Source organism: Micropterus salmoides, unplaced genomic scaffold (genome assembly GCF_014851395.1).
Source record: "Micropterus salmoides isolate LMB-PRFRI ecotype aquatic unplaced genomic scaffold, ASM1485139v1 Ms_hic_scaffold_15, whole genome shotgun sequence".
Lineage (NCBI taxonomy): Eukaryota > Metazoa > Chordata > Actinopteri > Centrarchiformes > Centrarchidae > Micropterus > Micropterus salmoides.
In genome coordinates, this window is record NW_024040596.1 from 19314993 (window position 1) to 19338116 (window position 23124).

General features: G+C 40.0%; 1 protein-coding gene across 1 annotated transcript; it reads right to left on the minus strand.

Moving 5' to 3' along the window:
- Nucleotides 1-1658: 1658 nt before the first annotated feature.
- LOC119904305 (importin subunit alpha-4-like) lies at nucleotides 1659-22420 on the minus strand. Its single transcript, XM_038720876.1, is given in 18 exon segments — nucleotides 1659-4466; nucleotides 4575-4669; nucleotides 4804-4966; nucleotides 5327-5398; nucleotides 5714-5818; nucleotides 6432-6560; nucleotides 6682-6813; nucleotides 6938-6982; nucleotides 7358-7527; nucleotides 7651-7737; nucleotides 10427-10450; nucleotides 10453-10511; nucleotides 11659-11754; nucleotides 11846-11898; nucleotides 12022-12051; nucleotides 14381-14470; nucleotides 19676-19720; nucleotides 22265-22420. Coding segments are annotated over 18 exon segments (1563 nt in total). The 5' UTR covers nucleotides 22334-22420; the 3' UTR covers nucleotides 1659-4367.
- Between the last annotated feature and the right edge of the window lie 704 nt (nucleotides 22421-23124).

The window sequence follows — 23124 nt, forward strand, 5'->3', positions numbered from 1 at the left end:
CGGGCCAGTCCATAGCATCAATGCTTCCTCTTGCAGGAACTGCTGACACACTCCAGCCACATGAGGTCTAGCATTGTGTTGCATTAGGAGGAACCCAGGGCCAACCGCACCAGCATATGGTCTCACAAGGGGTCTGAGGATCTCATCTCGGTACCTAATGGCAGTCGGGCTACCTCTGGCGAGCACATGGAGGGCTGTGCGGCCCCCCAAAGAAATGCCACCGCCAAACCAGTCATGCTGGAGGATGTTGCAGGTAGCAGAACGTTCTCCACGCGTCTCCAGACTCTGTCACATGTGCTCAGTGTGAACCTGCTTTCATCTGTGAAGAGCACAGGGCGCCAGTGGCGAATTTGCCAATCTTGGTGTTCTCTGACCAAACGTCCTGCATGGTGCTGGGCTGTAAGCACAACCCCCACCCTCATGGGTCTGTTTCTGACCATTTGAGCAGACACATGCACATTTGTGGCCTGCTGGAGGTCATTTTGCAGGGCTCTGGCAGTGCTCCTCCTGCTCCTCCTTGCACAAAGGCGTAAGTAGCGGTCCTGCTGCTGGGTTGTTGCCCTCCTACGGCCTCCTCTACGTCTCGTGATGTACTGGCCTGTCTCCTGGTAGCGCCTCCATGCTCTGGACACTACGCTGACAGACACAGCAAACCTTCTTGCCACAGCTCGCATTGATGTGCCATCCTGGATGAGCTGCACTACCTGAGCCACTTGTGTGGGTTGTAGACTCCGTCTCATGCTACCACTAGAGTGAAAACACCGCCAGCATTCAAAAGTGACCAAAACATCAGCCAGGAAGCACAGGAACTGAGAAGTGGTCTGTGGTCACCACCTGCAGAACCACTCCTTTAATGGGGGGGTCTTGCTAATTGCCTATAATTTCCACCTGTTGTTTATTCCATTTGTACAACAGCATGTGAAATTGATTGTCAATCAGCGTTGCTTCCTAAGTGTAAGACAGTTTGATTTCACAGGAGTGTGATTGACTTGGAATTACATTGTGTTGTTTAAATGTTCCCTTTATTTTTTTGAGCAGTGTATTACATGGTCTTCCTCAGCAGAGGGAGTTTGCCCAGTTGTCATACAATTGTACTTTAAGGACTTCTTGTCCATGTTGGAAGTTTAAAGTGCTAAATTCAATGACAACTGCAGAGGGAGATTGTATAACATGACTGAAAACCAGCTCCAGAACGGTTACAAAATGTGGAGCAATTGTTTTGTTTTCTCAATCAATTCCTGATAGATTATCCTACCACAGTTTTTTTGAGTTAGTGTGTAATTAAATTACCACAAAGCCCTTTAGGAAAAAGCACCTTGTCCACACAAAATCAACATTTTTAAATAAGCTGACGAATTAGGACCTAATGATTAGGTAAAAATGCAGGAGCTGCCTTAAGGCCTTACCTTATTCCGTTATTAACTGCTCACCTGTAACGTAAAAGATGTGCCACAGAAGAACAATAGCAGGAGTAAGTGATGCAGGTCCTGACAACCGATTCAGGAGCAGAAAGACTCATGAGCTCAGAGGGGAAACTTGTTTCCCTCTCACACAAACACTTGAAAACCATCCCTGTTTAAAACCTTCTTTCACATTCACACAACTTAAACTTACTTAAGCATCGACTGTACGTGTGAATCACAACACTTGCAAGTACGGAGGATCCAACGGCTAAACAGCAAGTTTATTTTGGTTAGGATCAGAAACACAGATCATGTCCTGAGGGTGAGATGAGAGGAGATATCAAAAATCCCCTGACCGAAATATGGCAAAGATGGTTTGTGGTGTTGGAGGCGGGGAGGGTAATGAGTGGGAGAAATGGTGCGTTACAATGTTCAGTGAATAAGATTGAAGGGGGAGCAGTTACTCTCAACAGCAGAGAGCAGCATTGACCATTCCCATGGCAAACTGCAACAACAGGGAGACCACATATTACTGTGGCCACAGCTCCCATCTCAAAATTCTCCAGTTGCTCAAAGAATATTTTTATTCAATAAAACCTAGTTTTAGTTTAAATGAAAAACAAAAGGCACAATGATTTTCAACTCATTCTTGTCTTTAATATGCACAAGAGTTGAAAGCATCAATGAGCCACCTTAAAGAGAGGAATTCAATCTAAAATTTATAAAAAGATATAAACAATCAGAGGCCAAAACGCTGTCTGTTGCTTTTCTCCTATTATTTTATTTAAAACAACTTTTCATTAGCAAGTAAAAATCTTGCAACAAACATAAGCTTGTATCCAATTCAGATACAAGGCAACGAAATTGTAAGTCTTTAAAGTGGCTCGTCTAGTCTGCTAGTTCATGACTGTACACCCTCTCTATAGTTTTGTTCAGTAATAAACAGCTAGTCCCAAAAACAAGCCTGGGCTGCTCATAACAACCCCACCCAATATTTAAAACCCCAGTGTGATCCCCCCTTTGCTCTGACCCCCTCTCAGTAGTTAGCAGCCAGCCAGAGGATCATAAAGTCTCCGAGACCAGGGCTAGGGTCGGGTACACAAGTTTGACACCTCAAACCCATAACCACACACCAACTGGGGACATGGGACGGTACATTTTAAAACAGCCCGTCACCACTACGAAGACAGAGAGGGAAAAAAACAGCCTGTTCCAATTTATCAGCATGTCATCACAATACATATGCAAGTCAAAAACAAAAATGAAACAAAGAAATATTGCTTCAACCGAAAAAAAACCTCCCCAGCCATCTTTGACAGTAAAGTTATCGTCCATCCAATGACTGTCAGCTGCAGCAGCTTTGTACAGGCTTTATGTAAATATATTCATATATTCATTAAACGGCAAGGAGAGATACACATCACATTTTTGTACAATTTTTCAAATTGAGTGATGACATGTGACCTCTTCATCGGAAGTAGTTAAGTAGCCTACTATAAATGTCAGGACCTGTACTCGTCGTATAAGCCTAGTCTTCAATGAGTATAGGTCCCTTTCTGCAGGCAGACATCAATATGCCTCTCAGAAGTGTGCATAAGACTGAAGAAAAGGAAAACAAGACATATGGAAGCTCCACAGACTCAACCAGAAGATGCTGAAACATGAACCTAAAATATTTGTTTGAAGAGAGAATTTAAAAGAATTAAAATAAGCTTAAGGTCAGATAAGCAACTCATTAAGATTTTAGCTCGATGTTTTTTTTGTTATACCCCCTCTTCCGAGTTTCACATTCCAGGGGAGTCCCGAGCAAACAGTTCACTGGACCACAGGACAGGACCGAACTAATGCTGCAAAATGGAGCAGGGGGAGGGGGGGGCTACAGCTGACACGTTCTCTTCTCTCAAATCTCACCTTCACCTAAAGGTGCTTCCTCCAGTGACAGGTATTCACACCCAGTAAAAACAAAAGTGTTGTCACTCTGCTGAATCAGAAGCAGGCAGTTAGCAGGTCTTTAGGAAAAAAAAATAAGAATTATGGCATTTTCTTCACATTTTTGATGATTTTTTTTTTTTTTTTGAAACAAACGTTAAGTTTGATAATTCAACAGAGGTCACATTAAAAAAGTGACGTCATTGAGTCAGAAGTCCAGTCAGTCAGTTTGCCACGGAGTCCTCTTTTTGCCTTTGAGCCCTTTCACCCCCTCCACCTGCCCCCAGGACTCTCCCGGGGAGGGCAGTGGGGGTCCGTAGTTAATCATGGCTTAGCTCTGGGATTAACTCTTTAAACTGGGTGAGAGAGGGTTATTGGGGTGCCCGGCCACCGGGAATCTGTGTGACTACGTGTGTCAATGTGTACTTGTATGTCAGTGTGTGTGCGCGTGGGTGAACACCAGAGGACAATCCAGGGGAGGACAGAGCACAAAAATAAATCACAAACAAACAGCAGTATTTCTTCCCCATAAGTGATATGATGGCTTCTAACAGAATTATGCACACAAATTCTAAGTGTCAAAAACTGTGTATATGCATGTGTTGCGTCAGAAAGTGTGCTTGTGTTTTTGTCTTTATGAAGACTTGACATTTGGCAATTAAATCTTGCCATGAAGGCCTTTTCTTCCTTCTGGTTTTATTTTTGTGTGATACTTAGAAGCACTGGCAGCGAGCACTGACAATCCTCCTGATGCAGGTTGCCAGATGGTGATGGTGCCTGTTGAAAGACCTGGACTCCTATGTAGGGTTGCCGTGTTTGATGAAGGATGACCATTTAAGAAGAAAAAAAAAAAAAAAAAAAACACTGCAGTGCAGAGGTGGGGGTTGGTAAATCCTTCAGTGGTGAGTTTCCATGTATGTAGTAAGTTGAAGTAAATCCTTCTGTACCAGGTTGCCAGGTTGGAGGAGAGATGGATGAATGTCTGGGGTGATTACAGAGTACCCGTGCAGCTGGTTGAATCAAACATCCTGGCTTTTAGAAGTTAAACTCCTTCGTTTGCATGTTGGAAGCTGGATCAAAGTTGAAGGTCCCTCCTTGAGTGGTGTCAGGGATCAAGCTGGGATCTTCATCAATCTAAAAAAAAAGGTCAGATGTTGTGAGATCACAATAGGATGAGTTGTTGACAGAGCAGCAAAAACAAATGAAGACTAATAAGGTGTAAATCACTGGTGGTGAACTTACATCATCTCCTGAAAAGTACTGATCAATAATCTCAAAGGCTAGTTTGTAGATATCCTCATTCTCATGCTGCTGCAGATTTTCTATCTTCTCCAAACCTGAAAAATGAACAAAAACAATGACAAAATAAAAATACAACAGCTTAAATTTATAGGAGCATAGATACAAAAAAACAGAGCAGACTGAGGTGTAATGTAAGAACACCATAAGCCATAATCAGCCAGACACAGACCTCCACACTCCTCTATGATCTCAGCGATGGTGCTGGCTTCGTCTCCTGCCATGATGAGGATATTCTTCAGGCCGTCCAGGACAACCTGCACCACCTGGGAGTCCTTCACTGACAGCAGGTTACAGAAGGGAGGGATGACATTCTGCTCCACCAGGAACTCCACCTACACAAACCCACACATACACACCACATCCATACTTGATTACAACATAGGTACATGGTTAAAAGTGTGGAACGGGTCCTTGTCATTTCACTCACACTGACCTGCATATGTAAACAAGCCAATATCACCTAGATTCATGTTTCAATAATGGGGATAGTCCTGCTTCTTAAGAAAGTGCAAAGGCAAACATTTACACTATTGAAATAATGGAATATTATATGAATGACTCACATGCTAGGTAGGGTTTCTACAGTTTAAATAAAAACACTTATGTTGAATAACAAATATCCCCCTTACAACAGTAAATGAACTGAAACAAGCTCCAGATTTCTAAACCATTGGTCCCAAAGCCCAGCTCACCTGGTCTTTCCTCCCGCTGATGGTGAGGTTGCTGATGGCCCACGCTGCCTCCTTCTGAGTGCCAAAGTCACCCTGTAGAGAGACAGGCTGTCAGTAAGATGTGCACATAGCAGGTCTTTTCTACAACAGCATTATGCCAAGGCAGGAACAAAAATCCAGACCACGTTTGTATTCAGTGTTCAATTCGTTTATCAAGAGTTGTGTTGTGTCTCTGGCTACAAAACATAGAATGTGTCGATGCAACTGAACACATACTATTAATGCCAACATTACATTTTTCCAAATTTAGAGTCCGATACCATCTGTTGAGAAATGTGAATATTAAAAAAAAAATGGAGAACATAAAGCTTTAGCAATTTCTTTCTTGCTCTTCCCCCATGCACAAACCTTAGCCAGTTGGTGAATAATCATAGGAATCAGTCCAGCATCGATCACAGCTTGGACCTGCTGCTGGTTCCCAGCTGTAATGTTGGACAGGAACCACACTGCTTCCTGCAAACAGACAAATCAGAAATGGTCAAAACCGGCATCTTTTACACACACACACTTTTTGGCCATTGCTTCCATATCTCTGGTGTTGCCCTCCTATTTCCACTTTTCTTTTACACACGATTGTGCATGTAATCTAGCTACAACACCTTAACATATTTATTTCTTGAATATGTTTGTTACAACAAATACTGCTATGTTATGGTGAGTGTGTATGCTTTGGGAAAAAAAACAGATGTTGTTGCCTCTTTGTTGCCCGTTTTCATTTCACAATTATTATGCTTCAGTGCAATCAGGGTAATGGACTTCCACCTATCATAGATATATGGGTTAGCAATAAACAGTAGCTTTTCTGTTAAAAACAAATTAACAAAAACAACTACAAACACTATTGTAAGCTCAAGTGAGTAAGTATGGGAATATATAGAATAAGAAACCTGCTCCTGAAATATGATGCTTCCTGACAGTGAAACAGAAAGCTCTCATAAAAGTCATGAACTTCACTGTAGTTCATAGGCCAAACCTCTTATTTTCATGCCAAGCCATAAGAAACAGCCAGACTTGAAAAATAAAACATCAGAACGGTTGAAAAGGTTAAAGGCTGTAGTCGTGATACCTTGTTGATCTTTTCTTTAGGGTGTGTGAGCAGGTTGGGAAAGTGTGAGAGAACGTCACAGTTGAGCACAACCTGTGTCTGCTCGTCTGTCCCCGTCACAATGTTACCCACTGCCCTCAGAGCTGCCGTCTGCAGTTTGAAGACAAAGCAGGGCAATAAAATACCTTGATATTACTTTGCTGATTAATTCACTGAGGATGAAATTATGACTTGTGAATTCAATAAATTGTTTAATAAAACAAACTCTTACCTGAACTTTGACCTCCTGATGACTGAGGAGAGGCACAAGAAATGGAACAACTCCAGAATCAATGACCATTTGGATCTGCTCGTTGCCCCCGTCCGTCAGATAGGACAGAGCCCACACTGTGTCTACAAGGATCTAAACACATAGACACACAAGACTCAAGTATAGTAATTATTCTACTAGCAATAAGAACAATGGCATGTAAACATCAGTAAATACAAAATGACTGGGACCCCCCTCCCTTCACTCTGATACTTACATTTATATCGGTGTGATATATTAGCACACAGAGGGCGGGCAAAATCTGCGAGGAAAGCAAAGTAGGTTGTGAGTGGGTTGGATGTAGGCAGAGGAATAGATGGATCAGACAAAGGCAAAACACATGGCAGAGTGAAAAGACAAAAAAAAAAAATAAATAATAATAATAATAATAAGAGGAATAGCTGTCAAAGCCAGACTTCAAATGTCGCCCAAAGAGCTTCATAGTTAGAATCTCCCCTGGGTGAAGAAGCTGATTTGGCTACTGAAAAGGCTCTGCAAAAACTCTGTGTGACTCAAACTCAGCCTGCAGTGACACAGTCAGCTGCAAAGCATCACATCTATCCGTCTGCCACATGAAAGCATACATACACACACGTGCACACACACACACACACACACACACACACACACACACACACTCTTGCACAGTCTCCATGGGTGGTGGTGGATCCTTGTTGCGGCAGAGGTTAACAATAACCCAGGTAACATTGCGGAGGAAGGTGATGGGGATTGATGGGTTGATGAAAGAAAGCAGGGGCTTGACCACGCCCAGGGAGATGACATAATCCCTGCACTGCGGACCATCACCTGGGCAGGCAAGGGGCAGAGGTCAATATAACTCTGAACAGTTGCTTCCAAGCTGTATGCACACACACACACACACACACTCACACACACACACACTCTCTCTAGTTAGAGGCCACTACTTACCTATAATGTTTCCTAAAGCCCATACAGCCTGTTCACATACGTTCTGGTGGGGAGAGTGTAGCAGTCGCAGGAACAGTGGCACTGCATCTGGACACACAAACATCACTATCAAAAATTTGTCCAAGGTGACATTGGGCAACTCTGGTCACGTCCAAAGCCAGATAAAGTAAACAGATCAATGACTGTGTCATAAATATCTATGCTGACAGTCAAAGCATTGCAGAGGAAAAAGCGTATTTCTCCCTGCTAAAACAGGGTATACACAGGAATCCTGCAATTAAATTCAATACCTTCTTTTTAATACCTTTTCAAGACTTTTTAAACATATTTTAAGACTGCCACGCCACGAACTGTAACCAATTAAATCAGCCACACACACCTTTAAAAGGGAAGTTTTTGAGGTTTTAAAAGGAATTTAAATATATTTATAACATATTTATTGCCTATGTCATCCGGTTGTAACGCTACCTAAAAATTGAGGCATTCACCAACTTTCTCAGTTGCCTATAACAGCTTGTAAAAGCCAACAGTTTTCTATGTGAAGGACTGGTCAGATTTCCTGCGAAAAGCAACTGTCTTACATAGGCTATGATGTTTATGTACGCAATATTACAGCAAATCATGTGAAACAGTGTAATTTTGTGTTTTAGTTGGTTTAAACTAGATAATGTGAGCTTGCCTGCAATGACATGTGTGATAACTTTCACCGTCCACTTGATCAATACAACAAAATTCAAATAGGGCAGGAGGGAACAAAGATGAAGAGAATAAACTGAGTGATAGATAAGTAGTGTAGGCGGTGTAGCACAGATAAAACCTGAAGGAGGAACTAGTCTAAATGACTGTATTAGTATAACATTAAATTTAAAGTATATTGTTAATTTAATAGTAAACTAAAAGTTTGATATTAATATATTCATTATGTTACTATATTCAATATAATTTCATATAACAGTATATAACCTATCACTAGTGGGCTATAATATTAATTCAAATTACAGCTGCTTCAGTTTGGGGTTGTTTTTTATTCATTAACTTTGTGCAAGAAAAATGCTCTAGGAGGCTACATGACAGTCTCCAACCTTGATTTTGGCAGGCTACTAACTCGTCAATAATCATAACTGTTTATGCAGAACACTGAGTTCAACATTTATACAGTTTGTTGCAGCAGATCAAGCTTTTTTTTTTTTTTTAATTCCGCTCCATCCAGGCTGTGATTGATTTGTTCCCAAAAAGTGACACTGACGAGAGCATCGGCTTCATGAAAAGTTGAATTTGTTTCAATAAAAAGCAGAGATTTAGCTAAATAGTCGGCTAATGTTAGCCAAACCCACACGCTCTTCTGTCTTACCGATTCCGCTGCTGGCGGCGCATCTCGCTCTTGTTTTTCAGGAACAGGGCTGTTAACCGGGTTAATCCCATTACTACTGATCGTCACTCCGACTATGTTTTGAACGATTAAAATTGCAGGTCTGGCTGGGTGGGAGATTATGGTCGGTTGTACTCGGAAATCATTTTCCGGTTCACACAGATCTATTTTTTGGAGCGTTTAAGAGTGAAATAGGCGCTCGGCAGATCCCTGCGCCTGACATTACAGAAAGGAATCAGTCGCTACGCACTGCCTGTCTAGTACTGTATTTTTGGCTATGCATTATAAATAAATACGTTCATCTACACTTTTAGCAAACAAACTTTTGGCAAACAGGATTTTCACACTGAAAAATAGATCTTCAAAATTTAATACCTTGTTAAATGGCGATTAAGACTAATACTTTTTAACGGCCTTAATTTTCGCAAAATTGATTTATTACCTTTTAAGACTTTTTAAGGACACCCTGTAAAAGATTCCTTTCTAGTAGCCAAAGAGAAAATGCCAATTTTTCTAACTTGAACCTCTTCTCAGAACAGTGGAGCATGTATACGACTCTCCGGTTGGTTTTGTTGCACCTCATTGGGTGGGACCTCTCTACTTTTATCGTAGTTATTTGTAAAGTTTCAGTGACCTCAATTCCCAGAATCTCCACCCAACTTCTACCCAACCTGACATCTGATCCCCCAGAATGACTGTAAACACCTGTGTGTGTGTTCAAGATAAACTTCAGATAGTATTGTATATCAGTCAGGTGACATGAATCAGATTTTCTCAGTTATTTAAATGCCTCGGCAAAGTTAGCTGGATCATAACCATTAACCATCTGTTAACTAATTTTATATGCGAATGATGCTTTCTTTCCAATTGAGCAATACACACTTAGATGAACATCACAATCACAATTCTGAAACACACATTCTTAAAATAAAATAAAGATCCAATTCAAGTTTGGTTTCTACGAGTTGGATGTTAGACCAAAAGAAGCTGAAAACATGACTTTTATTCAGAGAAGTTTGATTAAGATTAGTCATTTAGATGGTAAAATGTATGAAATGTAGATGTATAAATTCAAATCATACAATTTCATCTTTAATTTTAATGTTTTGAATCTGTCATTTCATTCTAAATTTAGGGTTTTAGATGAGACATTCCTCAGTTCTAAAGTAACAGGAGCCGTCTCTGCCAGCTAATCACATGAATGCCAATCATGGTTTTCACTCTCCAGTCATGTTGGCTTTGTTTCAAAATAAGAGTGCACTGTTATCTAATAAAAACATAATCCAAAAAATTACTGACTGGTTCATTGAGTGATAAAAATAAATAAATATACAAGCTCCACAGATTGCAGACAGTATACAAACACAGACGGGGGGGGGGGGGGGGCAGAATGTGGGGTCAACTTACTGGATTTAACCACAGCCTGAGTTGTGCTGATGTCCCTGAGGCAATATTGGTCAGAGCCCAAGCTGCCTCAAACTGAAGAGAGGGGCTAGAGGACAAAGAAAACCAAACCAGTTAGACAACAAACAAAACAAATTAAAGATATTAAAGATACAAAAGGAGGCTTATTTAGTTTCTACAGAAGAGTGGGACAGAAGAGAAGGGATAATAATGACAAATATTGATGTGAATTACCAGCTGCCATTAAATGTCTTTCAAGGTAAATTTTTATATTTTTCACAGAGCACCTAATTCACTCATCTATTTTTGGCCTCCCAGCGCTAAAAGAGGCCTTTTGGAGGAATGTACCTCAAACCAATTTTAATTGAAAGCTTGTTGCTCATTTGGGCATTTGTTTGTATAAAAAAATATAAATCAAAAACAAGTTTCACAATGTGAAAACTTAGTGAAAACACAGTCTGTGTGGTGGATAATACATCCGAACACCGGATCAGTGGTGAAGATATCATGCTGTTTGGTGAACTAGGGCTCAAACAGCAAAGCTACCAAGAAAAGATTTTTATTTATTTTTTTTAAATGATGCAACACAAAATATTAGAACAGTTGCAAGTGATCCTCACACCACCCACCAGCCAAATGCTAGTAAATCAAAGGGTGGTATGTCTGTCTACCCCATTTAATATTTCATCAGGTGACCGACCATGATCAGGAGTTCGTACCAATTGAGACGTAAACAGCCACTGTGCACTGAGCCTCTGGACGGAAAAGTTACATTTTCTGCTGATTTGATTTAAATTTAAGATTCGAAACAGAAATGTCCAATATATGCTGGTGCTTCTTGTTAACGTGACATTATCTGTTGTTGTTGCCATGGTATAATCCTGAGAGCTTCTTCCTAACAAGTTCTTCCACCCCAACTATTCATTATCCCCCCCTTCAGTGAACACAAGGTCCTGGGAATTGGGGACCTCCGAGAGACAGGAATGCTGTTATATTTGGCTTGGCCTGGACTGGGAGGACCGGCCAACTGGCCTGCGCGCCTCCACACTCACGTGTGGACAGTTGGATACACACACTCTCATGCGCACAAAGCACACACGGCAGAGACTTGACGTAGCAGCATCAGTAATCCATCACAGCAGTCTGCAGTCTTAACAACTAGAACACTCCGTTCAACTGAGTCACAGAAAAAATAGACCGAAGGCAAACACGAATGGTTTTGGAAGCAGACTTACTTGTCGTCCCTTTCCAGGCATTTGACTAAAATGGGCAGGATCCCAGACTTTATCAAGTCATCGATTGGAGGGTTTCTGTCACTCGAGAGCAGTTTTCTGACAAAGGAGGAGGGAGGAAAAATCTCAAACACTTCATCTACAAAAAGCAGCTATTGTCTGTTTAACTGTCGTTCTGTCAGTCACTCACCTGGCTGCCTGTACAGCACTGAGCTGGATAACTGCATTATCACTGGTAGCGTTCTGTAGTGACAAGGAGTAAAGCCGTATTAAATGTTAGCACAGCATTATTAGCAAACTGTTTAGGAGCTATTGCTGGTACATTTTGGAAAGGCAATGGAAGGCTTGAACAATGTGAACACTTACTTGTAAGATGGTATCAAGTGTAACATTTTGCTGCAGAAAGAGAAATGTAAAGAGGTATGTAAAAAATGAAATGTAAAGCAGTCTCTTATCAAAAGGCAGACGCCCAAATCCATCTCATTTACCTTATGTTATTAAGGTGCAATAGTTGAACAAACATTTTGTATCTAATGCTGCTCAGATATTACTTGTGCACAGTGTGGGATGGATTCCCGTTATGAAAAAACATGAACTGATGTGAGGTTGACATATGGATGTTCTAAATACTTTTGCAGAACAACAAACTAAAAAAACTTGCCCTTTATTACAACCACTTCACATCATGGGTTTAATTTATGTAAATGTGCTAAAATAGTTCACACAACTATATTAAGACTTTGACAGCTTGCCCATCTCAGTAGCATGAACATCACTAACAAAATATGTAAAATGCTTGGTGGCTTTCGACTGAACTGGTGAAAGAAATTACAATGAGCTGCACCCTCTCTTTTGCTAAAGTGTCTTGTGACTCTGAAGATCCAATAGGGCTGTCAGAGTACAGCGTGGAAGTCCCACCCCACTACCAAGCCACCTTCTTTAAGTGACATTTTAGATAGAAAGTATGGATTTTAAGATACACGTGTCTCCACTACTGCACTGGCTCCACAATGGGAAAACCTCAACATTTTTAACAAACAATGATAGCATTAGCTTTCAATCACAGCTCCCATGACACAGTCTGTGTGTAAGACAGAGAACTAATGGAGGAGGTAACAATAATGTTGGATAAACAGTATTTGATAGGAACTCTACATTTCCATTCTAACTAATGCTGCTGTGGGCCACAAATTCAGATTGCAATTTCAATTTGTGATTAAAAAAAACACAGATCGGCTTACTCTGCGGGCCATTCCTCATCATTTCATTAAATTAATGTCATCAGAAGTCAATGACTTTGGAGCTAAATCAATTTTGGACAGCATACTGCAGCAGTATATTACAGTCTGTCCACATGCAACACATTAATTTATGTGGAGAAACTAGAAGGCACGCTGAAAGAACATGTAGTCAGTTCTGGATTTGCAAACCACAGATTTTAATAACCACATTTGTTAATACTCTACAGTAAAAAAACAAAACAATCTGCTTATCTGCTTAAATTATTGGTTTGTGATATTTCTGGTGGTATATTGTATGCTCAGGATAATCATTCATAGCATTTTTTTCAGTAAAAAAACAGGGATTTGGATTATTATCCTGAGAAATTAATAGAATTAATTGAATTTTTTTCTGGAAAGCCCACTGATAACATAATAATTTCCATTAAATTCACAAGAAAACTCCAAGGCACTTGCCTTTTATTAATTAAAATGCATTTATTATCACGGCGTGGTCACTTTAGACTTTAAAACAAACTGACACGTTTCGCTTGCATCAAGCCTTCGTCAGGAAGTCAAACAGATCTCGTAGAACAAACAGGCCCTTTTATAGTGGGACTCCACCAACAGGAATCTTCCACTTGGATATGGTGTGTGGTTTGCAAGTTGAAGATGGCATTTTAATTGTTAAAAAGAGAGTGCCTTGGAGTGTTCTTGTGATTGTTGGGTCTATATGAATCCTCATCCAAAAAGCACCTCCAACCCAAGTTGAATAATAATTTTTAATTGCTGTGAGGAGGAAATCTACATTATATTCACCTTCCTTGTATTGGACTGGTGGCAGACGTTTCAGCAGCAGATATTACAAAACTGAAATCCGCATGGTTAGACAACTAGGTAAAAATAAGACAAAATAATCTCACCCAGCCAGCCATCTAGTAGCTGTTAAGAAGCCTCAAAACACCAACATCACCAAATAGAGTTTACCCAGTTGTCATGGAGTTGTAGATGTTCAAATTTCCATTCGTTTGAGTGCTTCAGAAACAGGATTAAATGAAACTAGTAAATCTAGTACATTTGAACATCTACAATCCCATGACTGCTGGCAAAACTCATCTGCTGAGGAAATATTATATGACTGAAAGCTCCAGAACAGTCACTAAATAAACCTTGTGGATCTTTCTAAGATCAAGAATGACCTTTCATTCTCAACTAAGGATCAACCCTAATAGATATTACTAACAGAAAACCATGACAGCACATTGATACTTCATTTTGCACAGTGCTTTTATTTGGGAGGAAATCCCAGTAGAGACAAAACGTTCCCCAAAGACACATTTTATACTGATGATGTTTCCTGTGTGTATCACACACAGTTTAAAATGATTTGGGACCACATTAAATACGATGCCCACTTGATTTTAACCCTTCTGACCAGCTATCCAGACAGTCCAGTCTCACGACATCTCTCTCACTCAAGCACATACCCGCACGCCCACACTTACTCCTTTGAAGTCTGAGTCGACATCAGAGTCTTCCAGACTCTCCTCCTGCGGGACATTTCTTTTCTTCAGTAGATGTTCATCTCGTTTGTTCTGACAAGAGGAGAAAAGACAGAGGAGCAATGAGGGGAGGAGATGAAAGTGTTCATTAATGCATTCATGAATCCTTAAAGTAACAGTGAATCTTCTCTTCCCCAAACTTTTACTTTCAGGATTATGGCCTACATGTTAAAGTGGGTAAGCCAGAGAAACCTGCCTGAAGGCAAGACCACAAAGCAAACATTCCCTCATCGTTTGAGGACACTTAACCTTAACCCTCAACACACTCTGCAAGCACACATGCATTCACAGAGGAAATAGAGGCACACATGTACATACAAACAAACTGAAAGACACATCCCATCAATTTACAGGGCATATGAGTCAGTAGTAGGAGGAGATTCCCTTGCCCTACATTCCTGTGCATCACGCTAATGTGCGTCACTGATGACTAATCAGCTAGTGCAGTGCTTCTTGCTGCTCTGATCCAGCTAAATGGAATGTGCTAGACTTGAGACCATCTCAGCACTCCACAGCAGTGACGCTGTACTTTTTAAAACCCCTGGTCATGCCAGCGTTTTCCAAATGTCTGCTGATGGCTGTGCTGCTCATCATGCCTGTTTATCAATATTCTCTGACTACCTCTGGCAGCACAGTGCTAGTGTGTCCCTTCAATTTTCTTTATTAGATTTTCCAGTTCATTTCAAGCTATGCCTTTGCAAGTGATCTATTCCAAATATGATTCTTACATGCTGTGAATTTCTTGACAGCATCAATTTTGTGCCATATTGAGCTGTCACAAAACACACTTTTACAGAGCAAAGACTTGGCAAAGGTTCATTTCAATTTCCATCATGTTGTCTGGCACCCGGTTACTAGAACCAGAGGGCACCTTCCTCTTTCGCTACCTACATATGCCTTTCCTATTCCAAGAAACTAAGAAGAAACAACTCAACAAATGCCTAGAAGATTCATGTGGGCAAAATATATCAATAAGGCCATAGATGAACCCTACTAATAGAGAGTTCATAAGGTGCAATGTGTAAGAATTGCAAGAATTTGGCTGTCTAATTCATAGTCCAAACAATAGGGGGCAGCATATCAACTGAGTAACTACTAACTGCTGCTAATTGTAGCTGCCGTTAGCTAGCTAGAGAGGAGCGAGAGGAAGATCGGGCATCAGCGAGGCGGCGACAGAGTGTAAAGCCAGAATATTTTAACATCTAATTCGGTGAATTAAGGGTTTATTTCAACAAAACCAGAGTTGGTGACTGATGGAACAGTGGAAAGACTAAGCAAGGCGGTTTTGGTGAGTTTTATTTTGTTTCTGTCAAGTTTCAAAGAAGTGTGAGAAGTGTGTTTCACAATGAGTTAACAAGGCAATTGGTTCGGTGAAAGAAAAAAAATTGCATTCAGAAGGTGTACGGTTGTATTTTTCTGTTTTATTAGGAAAATAGGAGTAAGAATTTTTCCCTTTGTTTTGTCTTTTTAATAGACTAAAAAAAGCTAAGAGGGCTTATGTAACAAAGTGGTATTACGAGATAGGCCAGCTGGTTAGCAAGCTAACTTGAGTAGATAAGTCTACAATACTTAGAAGTCTTTGACACAATGTGAGAACTATTACTTCTTCACATTCTCTTAATGTTAGTTCACTGTATTTGAATGTTCCACATATCTTGCACCTTTAAATGTACTGTGGAATTCATGCTTTTACAGGAACACCTCGTTGTACTTTCTAGTGTTTTAACCACGATGGATGAGCCATACTGATTGCATTAGTAATGTACTTAAAGTTATCAGGTATATTAACACATAAAGTCCTTCATTAAGAAAAAAAGCGATTGACAAAAAACACAGAACTCTTAATGCAGCTAAGATCTGACTATCATCTGTTACAAACTCAAATCAGCTTCCAACTGTGTGTGAAAATGAAAACAATCACAGACCCATTAGCAAGTTAAAAGGTGCATGACAAAATTGATTTCACATATGGGTGGGCGATGTGGACATAAAAAAATAATATTGCATATCTATTTAATAGCAATCACGATCTAAAAAGCAATCTTAGACTTCTGGATTTTAGTTTGAAGTTGTTAATAGAAGCCAAGAGATATCCATCATAAACTACCACTTTAAGTACTAATCACTAAATTGCATTGTTTACAATATGTCACCCAAGGAAGAGCGACGTGATTTGTCAAATCAGTGTATCAGACGTAGGGATGGGGATCGAGACCCGGTTCCAAAAGGACCCGGTTCCAGAATTTCTCAGAACACGAAAATCAATAAAGGTTTGAGCTTATCAATACTGCTATCGAGACTTGCGGGTCCTATGATGTAACGTTAAGACTCGAGTGTCAATGCGGTTTTATTTTGGATAAGAAAATCATCAGGCTGCAGTCTGCCTGCTGTCTGTCGGCTCCCACACACACACACACACACACACACACACACAGCAGAGCGAGAGGCTGCGCCGTCGCGATGTAATACGGTGAGGGTCAAGTTAGCTCCAAACTACTGTAACGTTAGTTGATGACAACTACGCTCGTTACTGTAAGTACGTGCAATATAAGCTTTGCAAGTAAAAGGACAATACTTTATCAAGACACCTGTCTGTAAGGAAACGTTAACGTAGAAATGGTTAATTTAATCATCTCTGTCCTCAGTACCTCATCCTGTTTTATACAAGCACAGTTCAAGTCATCTAACGAAAAAAAAAGTTGCCTATTGCTCAATTAACATACCAATTTATCCAATATCAAAAACATGTCTAATCAATAAATCAGTATTTCATTCAATCATCCTGATGAAGCACATTAGAATAATGACAATAGCAGCATATCTTAAAATTAATCCAATTTCCACGTCACTGATGTGTTGTGATAATAACAACAGACATTAATTAGCCTACTTTCCTTAAAACTTTAAATGTTTCTGATATGGATTTATTTCAATATTGAGTAATGCAGTATGATAATCACAGGAAAATGTATTTCGGCATCATTGTGGGGAAAAGAAGACAACTGAAATGATTCACAGACTGTACAGACAGTCACAGATTGTAATGTTACTTTCAGCTATTTTCTCACTCATACGTGGCCATTAAAGAAACATGAAACGGCCGAACGTTAATGCGCCGTGCTTGTGTGGAGCTTTCGCTTCACGTCAGACAGCCTGTGTATACTCCCGATCATAAATCAACAACAACAAAAAAAAAACAGTTAAAACAGACATTGCATACTTAAATCATAGAAGAAGCACAAAAGCACGGATTTCCAAATCAACAAAATTAGGGCTGCAGTTAACAATGATTTTTTGCATTGTTTAAGAAGTACTTTTTCACGGCGGTGGCAGAGGTTAGGACAAAACCGTGTTGCAGCTATAGCCCGATTCTGTGGACTTTAAGTAAAATGTTATTTATATTTTGCTTCGAGGAGGAAAATGCAATAAAAATATGTTGTCCCTAAAATCGATGAATAATCGTGATAAATAATTGTGATCTCAATATAGATCAAAATAATCGTGCAGCCCTAAAGCATAGGTAGAAAGACTGTATTCCTGAAAAACTTCCCCTGCAACAAAAACAATGTTTATGTTTTAACAGGTAATAGTTCAGCAATTGCAAATGACCCAGAGAAGAAGAATAATACTTGGAAAGGTAAAAACACAACAACCTACAGATTAGGAGCCCTCTGCAGGATGTAGGCACAGTTGTATCAAAGTGCAATAAACAGAAAATGACTCCAACATAACCTCAGAGGATTCATCACACGTTACTGTAGTTGTGAAACGGGTTTCTATAAAGTGTAATGTAACAAATGCCACAAACGTCCACCATAGCAGAGTAGAAGAATTGTGTGTGTAGAAAACGGTGATTCAAGGTGTACTGCATCATTTGTGAAACCATGGTGCTGCCAGTGGAACCAGCTCCTGTCCACTGTTTGCTGATGAGGTCACTGCTGACGGCAGCAGGATGAACGCATATGCCATTTCTGTTCACATCAAATCTCTACGACAATGCCGTCACAAAGCAGAAGCTGTACAATAATCCAAAATGTATATACAAAGCCCCCTGAGCTAAACATCAATCCAACGGAGCATAGATTTCATTTGCTGAGGATCAGAGTGAAGACGAATATCCCCCGCAACAAGCGAGAAGTCAAGACACCCGCATGTTATAGGTCATTGACTTGGGCAATCAGTGATTCCAAAGAATATGCACTTAAAACTAAATTATGACGACATTTCCTACACCGTTGATTTGATGTAAACATCCTCAAATTAAAGATGAAAGTTAGCATTTTAATCTTATAATCCTTGTTTCATTTTAAGCCCATGGAGCAGAGTAAAGGACCAAAATAATAAGAAATACGTTATTTGCATGTGCTGCACATTGTCCGATGCATATTTAAAGTATATGTCCCCTTTGTTCATGTTTTAGGCCAATAATCAAGCCAGACAATAGCACTACACGAAAAACAAAATGGTAGCTCCTCTTTCTTTTCAACTCCATCACAGTGTTGGAACAGTGGGAGGGCAGCAAATAAACAAACAACTAACACCGTAGTCTGGCAAACAAACAGGGATCCTGGCCCAACTTTTGTTGCAGTGCAACATCATTCTGCAACATACAGTGTTTAATACATGCAGAGTAGAATACCTTGTAGCCTGTTTGTGCTAATTGTACTATTTATGTGTAAAATGTGTAAATTCTTTAAACAATAAAATGTTTTCCCTGTGACAAGCAATTTTAATAAATGCCCCATTTTACTGCAGAATACACATTTGCAAATGGCATCACAATTTTTCAAAAAAGCTGCAGCAAATTCAGTCTTGGGTCTACAAATCTCTGAGAGCTTGGTGGAATTACCTGAAACAGACCATTGTTTGGTAACAGCATTAGATGTTGCTTATTCTCTAGCAAATATGGCTATACCAACTCTTCATTTTGGCTACTATATAACAATGCCATTTTAGTTTTACAAGTGAGATATCTATAGACAGGCAGTTTGGACGTGTGGTGGCTGTCAAGTATAAATTACAAACCATTGACAGATAAAGAACATTGATCTGAATGTCCTATCGTGATCCAATCTAGAAGGCTAGCCAGAAAATGTTTAATTTCCTTGAAAAGAATTCCGTAAATGCTCAATTTTCTCAACGAGTTCAACTGCACTGTTCCGGAATCTGAGATTAATTTATAATACTTTGACTGGGGCCTGGTGTATGTGTGTAGACAGATGGTGCATCTTTTCTCACCTTTCTCAGCTCAACCGTCACCTCATTTCGATGTCTTCTCATAGTCTGTAACAAAGAAACAAAAAGATAGACAGTGAGAAATGAGGAAACATTTGTTTAGTTTTTTTGACATTTCAGAAATTCATTTACACATTTCCTGCAGTTGAAAAATATATATATTGCAGCATTTTACATGGATAAATGACCTAATAAATCACAGAGTACAATGAGTAAAATATATCAAATTCTATGTTTTCCATTAGGTTACATATCTCATTAATAAACAATTCCTACTTAAGCTTCCTAAAAAACTTTAACAACATGGGGAAAGTGGATGACTTAAGCATAAATCTGTGCCTAAATCCTTATAACAGAAACCATCAACACATTTTGAACGTCTGAACTCAAAAACAGCACAAGCAAGGAAAGACAGATAAACTAATTGCTGTATTTGTGTGTCTGTTGGGTTTCTAGTTCATCCTGAACAGTTTGAGATAGTCTAGGATCTTGTGACTGTTTGAAGAGGTTCATGTTGCCTTCCTAAATAGCCTCTTACATAATTTGGGACAGTCATAACTCAGGAGGCTGCGGAGCAGAGAGGTGTCTCCCAACCACTGCACAACAACAATAACGCCAATACATTGACCCAAACAAAAATGTCCCTTCACCAACAGCAGAACATCAAAATATGATAGTCCAGCCTGACTGTCAAGAGGAATGACTACAGTCCAGTCCACTTAAGTTTTGCAATTCTGTTGGTTGATGTACCCAAAATACAAAGTGTTCCTAAAACAGAGAATATATGCTACAAAGACTAAAACTTTATGAAACCTGCAATTTGACAGGGAAACAAATATATGACATTTCAGGGTAAAAAAAAAAAGAAAAGCTTAACCAATCTAAACTTAAGCACCTTCTATATGATATCCAGGGAAACAAAGAAGGACCTTATGCCCTGCAGCATGTGAGACTTTACTGCTTTGCAATTAAAATCTGTTCCTAATGATGTCAGAAATTAAGAGCAATCTGTTATGTCTGACCTAAATAAATAAAGCCCAAACTGGCATGTGTTCCTGCTGTTAGTCTGAGTCACCCATTTAGGAAAACTCAAATTCATGCAGAGGTTCTTAAGGGGGACCCAGTTCAGACCTCCAAGATGCCTGAAATAGCATCAGGAATGCACTTGGCAAAGCCTGTCTGTCATAGTAGCCATGTGCTGGTCACACTGACTAGAAGTTTCAAAACAATCACCTAAGAGGCATCAATCTGAGCTTTTAGGCAACTGATGCTGAAATCCCTGCTGGATTTTGAAGGCCATTTTCAGACATACCTTTGTTGATAAACCCCTAGGCTCGTGAGAGTTGCATTGAGGTACATTATATATGTATAACGTATGTACCTTAAACGAGACCGTTTAGATCGTTACTTTGACGCCTTCCTTTGGTCAAACACTGTTAGCTTCATCTAAGCTTGTGTGAACACAATCTTTGCCAAATGGTTTGGTCATCATGTCAACGAGCATTACAGACAAATGCTGTCACAGAGATTTATAATTAGACCCGTTAGTTGAATGAAACTGTGATGCCGAGCGTTTCAGAAGGGTACATAGTATACCGGTGGTGCTTTCTAGAATATGACTTGCCAGAAAAGCAACCACAATTATCTCTCACATTTACATTAATATAGCAATGTCTATTTAGAAAAAATGTGTAAGTATAACCATTAAGACATATGAGAGACATCATTACAACGTTAGACAAAGTTATAATTAATAGCAACGTTATTGCTAACGTTAGCACAATATTATCCAAGTCTAACCTGCCTATTTCTCACTGAGGGATTCTAATCAAACAGTAAATTCATGAACTTAAATGGTTAGTTGGCAATGTATTTGCAGTTTTTCCACTTAAAAGGAGACCGTAAAATTAAGGTCATCGCATCATTACCATTTCGCTAACTGTTCAGTGGCTTAAAGTTAGCTAGCAGCTCAGTTTAGCTGGCTCGCCATATAAGCTAGCTATTTGCTTGACAACGTTAGCAAGCTAACAAGGAGGGGCACTGTTTGGTTAGGGTGGATGTGGACCGACCATGGTATTCAATCCAACCCGATGTTTTACTAATAATAACAAATGTATGTGACGCTCGCAAGTTAGTATTTGTGTTACTTGAGCTCAGCTGGCTGTAAAACATGGCAAATGTCAAGATTATGGTGCCGGCCAGGCCCAGCCTCGCTCGCGACCGGTGTCCATCCAACTAGCTAGTTAACGTTAGCTGGCAGTGACAGCGACCTGCCCTTAATTCTCCCAAGACCCACGGTCCATCTGTTATGTTGCTTACAAAGACTAACTACTAATTATTGGTAGGCCACTGATGTTAACTGGATAACAATCATCAAAGTGTCTTAATCACATGGGATAATTGCCGCTATCAAGATAGGCCAATAAGCACTTTTGATGGCGAACTCTTCATGCTAGCTTAACGTTACATTAGCTAGCTGGCTGGCAACTGCAGCCGGGGCCAGGCTCCAAAACGAGGCCCAAAGACTGTCGTTTTCTACGTAAAACGAACTCGATTCGTGTTTTTTACACTCGCATTTATATGTCAGCTCACCTCGACATCACGTCCCTTATTTTTAAAGCTCTTGATGCGGTGGTTTTCCAAGCCGGCGTTTTCTGCCATGGCTGTATGGGGTTTAGCTATTACTCCGGCTTTCGGGATCTCCTCCGTGAAAGAAGAGGCACGGCAGCTCCTGTGCGGCTGCTGCTGGCTCCGGAGAGGGGGAGGAGGAGGAGGACGTAACAGATCGCAGAGCGAGGGGAGGAGTTAATGCATACCTCCTGCATGGGTTGTCCTGCTTTCCACGGCTTCCTCGTCGCAGTAATAATAAATTCACCTTGGACGTACTGGCCACACGCAATACATATTCAAACGTGAAACTGTGCAGCATTTACATTTACACTGGAGACATGTCCCCACCACTTTTTGAAATGGCTGATTTTGTTCTCACCACTTTTTGAAAGCATTTGCTAAATGTTCTCTGAATATTAACTTGCAACAAAAATGTGATGGGTTTACTTGCACAATAGGAAAGCATGAAATGCAATGTAAATCTAGAAGAACTTAGGCTAAAAAAAACAAGCTGCTGATTACATTTTATTCGATAATATTTTTATATTCCACATGAATTCCTCACACATGAAGCTTCATATAAATAAATACATTTCCACCATAAATTGATGCAGAAAATGTCTCCAGAATGCAGGAAATTAAGAGTTTAATGCTCAAAATCTTCTGGGGTAGGACTCCCATGACCCCAATTCATCAGTGAATACTTTTTCTAAATAGCATCTTGTCTTGTTCTCGTGAGCCCAATATTGTGCATTATCACGTCTCATGGACTAAGCGTTTCATCTCACCCCTAATCTAAGCCCTTAAATGTCCCCACAAACACAAACACAAAGTGACGCACT